We start from the raw sequence: 10,910 nt of genomic DNA on the forward strand, positions 1-10,910 counted from the left end.
ACCGTGCGCCACGCACCCGGCTGCCTGAGACAAAGCCCTGCCGCGGATGTGGTTACCGCGCTGTTTGCAACCCTCTTCCCCGTGCCCGTGCCCTCCGGCTCTTGGAGCTGCGAGTCACGTAGCCGGGGGTGACCCGGGGGGCTTGGGACTTGATGCCAGCGTGCCGGCGAAGTCCTTCAACATAGTTTTGGGGGGAGGGGGGGGGTCACTCCTTAACCGTAGCGGCCCACGACGGCGTGCGAAACCCGCTGCAGCACCCCGGGCCGAGGATGGTCGGCGGCGACACAGATCGGTCGCCTGAAGAGGAAACTGAAACTGTGCTAACAGCAGTATGACAGCCCCCCCCCCCCCCCCCCCGAGATGGCAAACTCCATCGCACATACAAGTAAGAGCAAAATGCAGGCGCGGGGGGAACAGGAACCAGGGGTGGGAGAAGAAGAGGGTGAGAAAGGGCCGGCGAAGGGGTGCGGAGGGAAGGGCTGCCAGACGTTTGGGACCCCTGCCCCGTTAGCACAGCACAGGGCGACAGAGCTGCTGCTGGCACATTCGCTGTCGCTCTCAAAGTCCCCGGCTTCCCCTAAGGCTGGGGGTGACGGCTTTCTGTTTCTGAGTAAAAGAACTGGCTGTTTAGGTGATTTCCTTTCTGACGGGGCTGGGTTTTGGTCTTGCGCATAGTTTGGAGCACAGTTTTCGGAGAGTAGCAGGAACGCCCAGCCCTCCTCGAGAGCAGCAGCTGTGACTGAGGCACTGGGGATTTAGTGACAGCGACCGAGAACAGGAGCAGCTGCTCCCTCCGCCGCTGCCCCGGCCGCCCGGGCTGCCTCCTCCAGCCGTGGCTCGCGCTTCCTGGAAACCGCTCGGAGCCCTGGCAGCCCCGGCTGCTAATCCTCCTCCGAGGAATGCTTTCGTTTTTCCTGTCTGAAGCTAACCAGGGGATTTTGGGGCAGTGCCAAAGGCCTTTGCTCCGTACGCCGGTGTGCACAGCACGGGCTGGGCCCCATGAAGCTGCTGCCCAGCCCCTGCTGCCTTTTATTCCCCCTCTGTCTTTTATTCCCCCTCTGTCTTCCTGCGCTTGTCCCTCTCTGACCCACTGCGACCCCCGTCCCCCCCGAACATCCCAGGAGCTGTCTGCAGTTCTCCGCGTCTCTGCTCCCAGCCACGGTCTCTGCCCCGGCGTCCCGGGCGCAGCCCTGTGCCCCCCAGGCAGTAACCCCCTTCCTTTGCCCAGCTTCCCGCACAGACGGTTGCTTTCCCGGGGTGTTTGCCCCCCTCCCTTCCCGCACGGCCCCTGGCACCCCACACTCCCCACGGGGGCTCGGGCCCCCCTGTGTCCCTGCCTGGCGCCCCGGGCACGTGACCCCCAGGGCAGCACGTGACAGCGGGGCCTCCGTGCTGCTGCTCCGTGTCCTGCACCGTTAGCGGGGCTCATCCTGTTCCCCTCTCTCGGGGCCAGGGGGGTGGTCCGATAGTGGGAAATACAGGCACATACATACAATATGGATCCCCCCAGTAGCTGGCCTTAGACACCCAGTCTACCCAGTAGCTGCCTTCAGCTCTCCCAGTTGCCTCCGCATGGACACTCACACGTGCAAATGGGTCTTTGGGAACTGGTCCAGACCTATGGCCTTGCCAGGAGCTGACCCCAAACCCCGCAGAGTCTCTAATAGTCCCTTGGACCCCCTGGTCCCTCCTGTAGCCAATTCTCAGCCCCCCTGATCCCCCCAGTACCTGGCCCGAGATGGCCACCCCGATCGATGCTGGCTCCCAAGCCTCAGAGCCGCCTCGCTGCCTCGGGCAGCGCGAGGTGCTGGGGCGCAGGGCTGGCCAGGCGCGCGGGCCGTAACCCCTTCGCTCCCGGCCGGCCCCTTTTATCCTCTGCTCCCCCTATTTTCCCACACTTCTTCCTCCCCAAAGGACTCCCTCGACGCCTGCTTTCCCCCACCTTTGGTCCTTCCCCTAAACATCCCGTGCAGTCCCCGAACGCCCTTCCGCAGCCGTGCCCTACCCGGCTCCCCGTCCCCGTGGGCAGCGACCCCGGCAGGGTCAGGCCCCCACCCACAGCTTTGGGACATCTTGCCGGGCTCTGCAGCCTGGGGGGGCTTCAGCCGTGCAGCGCTGCCCCCCGCCGCTGCCTTCGCGGGGCTGCAGCACCCCGGGGCCGCTGCTCGGCCCCCCTCCTGCAGCAGCGGGTCCGATGCAGAGGCCGGCAGCACATCATCCCGCTGCGGCCAGAAACACCCGGCTCCGGGCCGAGGGGCCGGGGCTGAGCCGTGGGGTGCGGACCCACCGGCGGCGGCACCCACGGAGGGCCGCGGGGCCAGGCGTGTGGGTGGGCAGGGGCCCCAGCGAGGCCGGCCAGCGGGATCATCCGGCACTGTTCGCCGCGTGCAGGAGAGGGCACCAGCCGCCCGCGCGACGGCCCGGCAGCGCGGAAGGGGGCCAAGCGCCGAGACCTGCCTTCGGAGAGCCGTGTCGCCCCGGCCGGGGCGGTCTGAGCAGGCTTTTCCTGCAGGGGATATATCACCCCCACTGTGTTCTCCGTCCCCGCAACCGCTGCGGCATTCATGGCCGTGGGCATCACGTCGCCGCCCCTTCCCGAGGGCCGCAGCCGCTTGCTGCTGCCGAATAGCTCGTACAGGGCCGGGCCGGCCGCCGGGCACGAGCTTTTCCTCTGTGCACGGTGCCGTCCCGGCTGGCAAAGGCAGCCTGCGGACCTGCCACGCGCCCCTTCGGAGCTGCCCGCTAGATTTCGGCTCTCGGCGGATTTCGCGCTTCTGCAATCGAAACATCTGGGGGTTACTTGCAGCCACCGGCCTGCCTGGGGCGTTGCTCAAAACGAGCGGCGGCGTCCCCCGCGCCGTCCCCCCACCCCTGCCCGGCCGGCGAGCGTGGCGGCTGGCTGGGAACGGACAGGCGGGAGGGCACGGCTTGCTTCTGAGCACAGACGGGTTTATTCGGCGGCTGGGCGCGAGGGGCCCCGCGAGCCGGCTGAGCGCAGGGATGCGGGTGAGACGGGGGATGCAGCCGGCTCTGTCCGCCCTCTGCGTCACTTGACCCGGGTGAAGACGTTGGTGCCGATCCTGCGGGAAATGGTGTCAGCGCCCTGGCGGGGGGGGGGGACTGGCCGCTCCGGGGCCGGAGGGCAGGGCCGGGTGGGCGCTCACCTGGTGGCTCTCCAGCTGTCCCTGCGGGATGGCACCTCTTCCCGCAGCAGCCACGTGGTCTCCAGCGTTTCCTTCCCGCGCTGGTCCACGAAGCACTGGCCCACGAAGACGGTGATGGAGTCTGCCCGGGTTACGAGGCAGGCAGAGGGGGCTCAGCACCCACCGACCGTGGGAACCCGGGCGCAGACAGGCACCCCGCCACCTTCCCCGGACACACGGACACCCCGGACACCCCCTGGAGCAGGGACCCCCCCCCCCCAAGCGCGTCCCTGCGGCCAGACGGGGCTCCAGTGGTGGCTGCGCCGAGCGCTGCTGCGGGCATCCCCGGGGCCAGCGAGGCCGCGAGGGGACCCGGCTCCGGGCAAGGGCAGGGCTGGCCCCGCTGGCGGCCCCCGAGCCCCCCGGCACCTGGGGGTGCTGCCGTACCTGCAAACTGCCACTGCACGGTGAAGCCGAAGGTGACCTGTCCCTTGGCGCTGGGGTGCTGCTGGACCCCTTTCAGGGGCGACACCAGGATCCGCTTGTTGGTGGCCGCCACGGCGGTGTGGTAGGAGCCGATGAAGGCCCCGGCAGCGTCGAGGGCCGAGAGGGTCATGTTGGAGCCCAGCTCGTTCCTCCACAGGCCCTGCAGGTCGCACTGGGGACCGAGGGGTCACGCCGGCACCTGGCTGCAGCCCGCGGCCCAGGGGTGCAGCGCCCGAGCCGGGACCCCTCTGCTCCAGCTTGCCAGGGCTGCCGGGATGGGTGACTGCTGTGCCACCTCGCAGACACGCCGGCTCGGGGCTGGGGCGGCCCCTCCGCATGGGGCACACGCGCTGGCCAGCCCAGCTCTGCCTGCGGCTCAGCACCCACCCAGCAGCCAGGACCAGCAGCCCCAGGCACAACCTGGCCTGGCACGTCCCCTAGCCCATGGCTGGGCAGTGCAGAGCTGGCCCCCGAATCCTAGACACTGCGACAGCTGGGGACAGCACAGTGAGAGCACGCAGACCCCTCGGCCGTGCACGCTGCACCCAGGGACAGTATGGCACAGCGTGGCACAGCACAGCGAGAGCACGCAGACCCCTCGGCCTTGCACGCTGCACCCAGGGACAGTATGGCACAGCGTGGCACAGCACAGCGAGAGCATGCAACTGCCTCAGCCATACACACTGCACCCATGGACGGCATGGCATGGCACAGCGAGAGCATGCAACTCCCTCGGTCATGCACACTGCACCCAGGGATGGCACAGCATGGCACAGCACAGCGAGGGCATGCAGACCCCTCGGCCGTGCACGCTGCACCCAGGGACAGTATGGCACAGCACAGCACAGCAAGAGCACGCAGACCCCTCGGCCGTGCATGCTGCACCCAGGGACAGTATGGCACAGCGTGGCACAGCACAGCGAGAGCACGCAGACCCCTCGGCCGTGCACTCTGCACCCAGGGGTGGCACAGCATGGCACAGCAAGAGCCTGCAACCCCCTTGGTTGTGCATGCTGCACCCAGGGACAGCATGGCACAGCACAGCAAAGCACAGCGAGAGCGTGTAACCCCCTCAGCCATGCACACTGCACCCGGGGATGGCCCAGCACAGCAGGGCACAGCGAGAGCATGCAGCTCCCTCGGCCATGCACTGCACCCGGGGATGGTACAGCACAGCACGACACAGCGAGAGCGTGCAACTCCCTCAGCCGCACACACTGCACTCAGGGATGGAAACGGCATGGCACAGCACAGAGAGAGCATGTAACCCCCTCGGCTGTGCACGCTGCACCCAGGGACGGCACAGCACGGCATGGCACAGCGCAGCGAGAGCACGTAGCTCCTGAGCCACGCACGCCGCATGAAAGCTGCCCTTACCTTCCTTGCTGAAATGGTGCTGAGGCTCAGCAGGGCCACAGCAAGGATGAGGGAGAAGCTGTGCTTCCCCATCGCACCCGGCAGCAGGACGCCGGCGCCGGGGCAGTCCCTGCTTGCAGCACTTTGCCGGGGCTCTGGGTCCGGCTCCCTTTATAGCGTAGGGGGCTCAGGCCGGGCAGCGGCTGCGCATGCCGGGACTCCTGCCAAAGGACGGACGCCTGCGGCGGGCCGGCGGGCTCTCGAGCGCCCTGAGGCGCGCGAGGGTGAAGTGGCGGGGATGGCCGCGGGCGGCAGCGGCCGCGGTGCCGGCGGGGGCTGCGAGGGTGCCGCCGTGCCGGGGCGCCGCTGCTGGGCTCGGGGAGGCCGCCGGAAGCGCAGCGGGGGACGGCCGCGGGCCAGCTCTCGTGCTGCGGCGCCCCTTCCCTGGGCACGGCCCGCCGGGCACGGACCCTGCCCCAGAGCCCGCGCCGCCCACCCTCCCTCCCTGCCCGCCTGCCTCCCTCCCTCCCGGGGCCCGAGCGGGGCCCCTCGGCAGAGAGCCCGGGCTGCGGCGGGTGCCGCGGCAGGAGGGACGGGACGGGTCTGGGGCCCGCGGGCTGGGGCGGCCGGCGAGAGGCACCGAGTGACGGCAACCGGGTGGCCGTTTGCAGCAGAGCTTTATTGGGAGCAGGCGGGTGGCGAGGGAGGGGGGCGTCCCGTGCCGGCCGAGCCCGGCGCTGAGCCCGAGCCCGGCGGCGGCGGCGGCGGCGGCGTGGGAGAGGCTGCGCGGCGCCCGGCTCCCTCACTCTCTCCGCAGCGGCAGGCGGATGAAGGTGTTGACGCCGACTCTGCAAGGGCAGGAGAGGGGATTTAGGGTGGGCAAGGTGCCCCGCGCCGGCCCGGCGCCCTGCCGGGGGGCTCGGAGACGCGGGCGCCGCGCTGGGTAACGCTCTCACCTGGTGGCTTTCCAGTCGTCGTCGAGTTCGTCGACCGTCCCTCGCAGGAGCCACATGGTCTTCAAAATTTCCTTCCCGTCCTTGTCCACGAAGCACTGGCCCGTGAAGACGGTGATGGAGTCTGCAGGGCCGGGGCGGGCGGCGGGGAGAGAGCACACACGGGAGGCGTGAGCTCGCCGCCGGACGGCGCGGAGAGCCCGTGCCCCGAAACCCGCCCTCCGTCGGCCTCTCTCCCGGGCGGCCGGGCGCCTCGCAAGGCGGGCAGCGGGCTTCGGTGGCGGCACCGCCTGTGCGCCTCGGGGCCCCGGAGCCGGACGCTTACATCTAGGCCACTTGGCGTTTGCAGCGAGGAGCGAGCTCAGGACACGTGCCTGGCACGTCCCGTCGACCGCGGGGCTTGGGGACACCGTGGGGGAGGGCAGGGCAGCATCGGGGACAACTCGGGGAGGGCAGGAGACCACTGGGGACACCACAGGGGAGGGCAAAGGATGACAGGAGACATCTCAGGGGAGGGCAGGGCACCATCGGGAACATCGCGGGGAGGACAGGGCAGTGCTGGGGACATGAGGGCAGAGCACCGTCGGGGACATCACAGGGGAGGGCAGCGGATCATCAGAGACATCCCAGGGAGGCTGGAGAAGGGAGAAGCACCTGAGAAACTCCAGTTGACGGTGAAACCGAAGGTGGGGTGGTTGAGCTGGTTCCTGTACTGCTGGGAGCCCTGCAGCGGAGAAATCTTGATTTTGTTGTTGGTGGCTGTCACGGCTGTGAGGTACGAGCCGGAGAACTCGCCTCTGCTGTTCACGGTACTGATGGTCATATTGGAGCCCAGGTCATTCATCCAAGACCCTGTCAGGACACACTGCAAACAAGGAATCAGCCCCGGGTGCCCAGCTCAGCCCTGCAGAGTGCGATGCAGGAGCCCGGCAGCCGCGTGCCCGGGGGCCAGCCCTGCGGGAGAGCCGGCAGCACCCGGGGCCGGCCCGGCCCGCCGACACCTTTACCTTCCTCTCAGCAGACAAGCTGGGAGTCACCAGTGCCAGGGCGAGCGCCAGGAGGACGGGGGACGCCTGCATGGTCTCTGCGGCCGGGAGGTGCTTGCCGATGCGCGGGACGTGCTCCTCACAGGGATCTGTCCTGCTGCCGGCTCCTTCTCCTTTTTATTGCTGCTGGGGCTCCCAGTGCCAGCTCTGCCCAGGCATTGCATAACCTGGGTGTTTCCAAAGTTGTGGTTCCTGGAGATATGAGAGGGTGATTGCATGCAGATATTCCCAGCAGCTTGTGCCGAAACAGCCCCTCCTTGCTCATGTGCCCCCCGAGCCAGGGAAAACCCCATCCTAAGGGCTGTCTTCCCAAAGCCTTACCCCCTGCCCGTTTCCCACCCTGGCACCATCCCTGGCACCTTCTCCTGGTGCTCTCTGCACGCTCCCGGCCGTAGGCTGCTGCACCCCTCGCTACCCAAGCTCCCTGTGCAGGTGCTGGACGGCGCTAGCCCCAGCCTGCCCTGGAGATGGAGCAGCCCGGGCGACCCGAGCCCACTCCTCCCTGCCGGCTACCCTCCCGCAAACCTCATTGGGGACCAGACGTCCTGCAGAGGATCCCCGACGTGCACAGCATGGGATGATGGTGGCCGGCTCCTGGCCGGGAGGTGCAGGGCTGCGGGAGCATCGTGCCGTCTCCCTGCCCACCCGCCAAGACCCCCCTCGCTCCCTGAGCCTCAAACTCCGTGTGGGCTGCGTTTTCCTCTTCCCGTGGCTTCCCCCGCGCCGCCGGCTGGCGAGACGGCTCGAGCCCCGCCGGGCCGTACGGCCATCGCCACGTGGCACGCGCTCGGGGCGTGCGGCTGCCCTCAGCCTGCCCGGGTCGGTGCGGAGGCCTGCCCACTGGCCCGGACCTCGCGCCCGTGCCCACCCCGGCCCCAGCACCCCGGCGCGGCAGCAGCAGGCACCTCTCGCCCCTCGTGGCGTGTTTCCTTCAGCCCCTGCTTGGGTCCCCGCCAGCCGGCCCGGTGCTCGTGCACGCGCCAAAACGGGCAACACGCCTTCCAACAGGCGGCTGGGCCTCGCCGAGGGTTTGGCACCAGCTCCCTGCCGGGGCTGGATGGAGAGGAGGCACCCAGCCCTGTCACGTGCTGAAAGCCCCAAGCAACCCCGCCGGCGGGCAGGCGCGGGAAGCCCTTTCCTCAAGGGCTTTGCTTTATTCCTGCCCCTTTTTAAGCCACGCGGCGGAGAGCACGCGTTCCCGCGGTCCGTCCCGCGCGGGCGCCGCGGAGCTGGCGGCACACCGCCCCGGCTCTTCTGCGGCTGGGGCTCGAAATCACGGCTTGCGACGCTCCTGCCAAGCTGACTTTTATTGCCGGGAAGCTATGTTGTTTACCAAAAAACAATCAATCCTCCAATATCTCGGATGTCGGATTTTAATGCTGGCAACACCTTATGTTCACACAGGGGTTTTTAAATAATGCCTGTTCTCTATTTATAAATTTGACCTTGTGTTATATTTGTCCCTGCGGCGACTCAGTTCACGCCCAATTTCCTTTCCTGTTCCCTGACAGTTTTCAAGGTGGTTTCTTAAAACGTGTATGTGTGAATTCCCTTGTCATCACATCAAGGGCTCGTTTAGGCCTGTTTATCAGAAAATGCTCTTTTTCTTAAAATGGAACGAACTTTTTATAACATCTCAGAAATACTTTTTGATTTTTAGTTGCCTTTTAATCTAATTTCTGAGCCCCAGTTTCTCTCCAGCAGTAAAATTCAGTCCCTCGCACCACTCACCACTACCCGGGCCTTTAAAACCTGGCATTTCGGCTGCGGTTTACCCAAATGCTTCCCTTTCCTCCCCGCACCCTGCTCTGCGGAGCCCCCGCGGACACCCCCGCACCTTCACAGGTGCAGCCCTTTTCTCAGCCTTGGGACAGCAAACGCCGCACCGATGTCACGATGGGGCTTCGGCTCCGTGGCACGTTTCCAGCCGCGTTTTGGGCTCCCGGCCCCTCTGCAGGACCCGCCGCGCCTCGCTGGCCCTTCTGGACTGCGTTTCGGGAGCGGACGCCACGAGGGCCCGAGCTGCACGCGGGGTTTTGGGGCGCTCCCGGGCTGCTGGCGGCCTCTGTCCCAACCCTGCCTGCAGGAGCTCTGCTCCGCGTGGCCCCTGGCACTGGCGGCGAGCTCCCTGCAAGGGGAAAGTCCCGCTCAGATATTTGCCTTTCTCTTTTATGAATTTATATCGAGGTATGTTTTCCCACTGCAACAGCTGCGTTTACTTTGGCCGCGCCAGCTGGGGTGCGTGCGAGCGGTGCCGGGGGCCACCGCGCGCTGCCCTGCAGCTGTTGAGGCCGGTGCTGAGGAAGGAGAGGCACCCGGACAAAGCACGGGGGTTGCTCAAGAAGGTACAGAGCTGCAGAGCAAACGCACAGCTCATCCACAGCTGTGGCCATATTTTAGCATGACACAACCACCATTGCGGTTATCCGCCTGCAATCGTTTTCTTTTTCACGTTTAAAAACCCTCAGCCTAGCGACGTGTCTTGGAGGTGCAAGGATCAGACCAAGGAGCGCGTTCGTTCAACAGTCACAGCTAGAGCTCTCGGAAAGGGAAGCAAAACGAAAACAACGCAACCACTGGCGGAGGTCCTTAGCGCTTGCATGCCCGAGCGATCCTCCAAGGGTTAGCCACAGGACCGGCTCGGCTCTCGCGGTCCTTGCAGCAGTTCAGTCCTGCAACGGGCTCTCGAGCACGCGTAGAGCAGGGATGGAGCAAGGGTGAGCCAAAGGTCAGAAGAGGAGGGTGGAAGCGGAGGCTGAAGGAGTTAAAAGCTGAAAGAACTGGGGTGTGAGGATTCGAGAAAGGTCTCAGGAAAAAACAAAAGTTCCAAAAGTTAACCCTATAATGCACAATTTTAATTGATATGTGTTATAAAGTAAAAAGAAAACAGTAGAAAAATCCGTCTTGTTACTCTCTCAGTGGAGCAACCCAACCTTTGAAACAAAGTTTCTGTGCAAGCTATTATGAAGGGTTAAAGAACGATGCTGGTGAGTTTCTGCAATAAAATAAAGCATGTTAAGAAAACATGATGGTTTTGACAGCTATGTTTGTTCTTTGCCTGCTGGATCAGAATGTAACTGTATTTTGGGAACTACTGATGTAATGTAAACAGTTTGTTCCTCATAAAGAGGAGAGGGATGAAATAACGTAGCTAAAATGCTGTCACTCAGACTCTTGCTGCCACCAGAAACTCCTGGAGAGGTGTTGCAACTTAGGTAACAGATGCATCAGGTTAGAGGAAAACCCAGCATCCGCCGCACTCCTCCAGCCTTGCTTTTCCCTCGCTGGAGCTGCAGGTGCCTCTGCTGGCCCCTGCCCCGCTTGCTGCGTGCACAGGGGTGGCCGTGCTGGGCAACTGCCCCCGCTGGTGCACAGCCCTCTCCTCGCCCCCGCCTCCACCATAGAGCTCACGGACATAGACAGGGGCTGCTTTGAAGGTCACAGGAACGTCATGGATTGCACATCACCATTGGCACGGACAAGGCTGGAAATTCCAGGAAAACTAATTTTTAGCATGTAGTTAATGGAAACAAGCCAACAGAGAGGGCAGGACCACACCTCCAGTTCCAGGGTAGCGGACAAACTGTGAACTCAGCTCACAGGGGCTCCTCCCTAGTGGTGCTCGGCGCTTGCACAACTCCAGTCTGGGATACCCAGTTTACCATGCTGGGAAGATCTCTGGTCTCCCAGCGCTCCCCTCTCTGCCAAAGCTCCTTAAGACCTGGCCAGCACCCCTATGGCTCAGCCCAGCAAGCCCCCTCTTTGTTCCAATGGATCACCATGTCCCCTTCCTGCAGGGACAGGAGGTTGGGGAACCTGCCCCAGCACTGCCACCTGCGTCCCAGCACCACTGCTGGACGCCAGCAGTCCCTGTGGACCCACAGCCAGGGAATCTGGCACAGCACAGCAGTGAAGCCACAACCAAG

General features: G+C 65.2%; 2 protein-coding genes across 2 annotated transcripts; both read right to left on the minus strand.

Annotated features, from left to right (window-relative positions):
• Positions 1 to 2,930: 2,930 nt before the first annotated feature.
• On the minus strand, positions 2,931 to 5,220 carry LOC138064795 (avidin-like). The gene is made up of 4 exons (XM_068928731.1): positions 5,007 to 5,220; positions 3,591 to 3,801; positions 3,165 to 3,285; positions 2,931 to 3,080 (listed from the first exon to the last, which is right to left on the minus strand). Exons 1-4 carry the CDS (start codon positions 5,076 to 5,078, stop codon positions 3,047 to 3,049), a joined length of 438 nt encoding a protein of 145 aa, XP_068784832.1. The 5' UTR covers positions 5,079 to 5,220; the 3' UTR covers positions 2,931 to 3,046.
• Positions 5,221 to 5,628: 408 nt separating this feature from the next.
• LOC138064739 (avidin-like) lies at positions 5,629 to 7,159 on the minus strand. Its single transcript, XM_068928557.1, has 4 exons — positions 6,946 to 7,159; positions 6,593 to 6,803; positions 5,942 to 6,062; positions 5,629 to 5,833 (listed from the first exon to the last, which is right to left on the minus strand). Exons 1-4 carry the CDS (start codon positions 7,015 to 7,017, stop codon positions 5,788 to 5,790), a joined length of 450 nt encoding a protein of 149 aa, XP_068784658.1. The 5' UTR covers positions 7,018 to 7,159; the 3' UTR covers positions 5,629 to 5,787.
• Positions 7,160 to 10,910: the final 3,751 nt, after the last annotated feature.

This window comes from Struthio camelus, chromosome Z (genome assembly GCF_040807025.1).
Source record: "Struthio camelus isolate bStrCam1 chromosome Z, bStrCam1.hap1, whole genome shotgun sequence".
Lineage (NCBI taxonomy): Eukaryota > Metazoa > Chordata > Aves > Struthioniformes > Struthionidae > Struthio > Struthio camelus.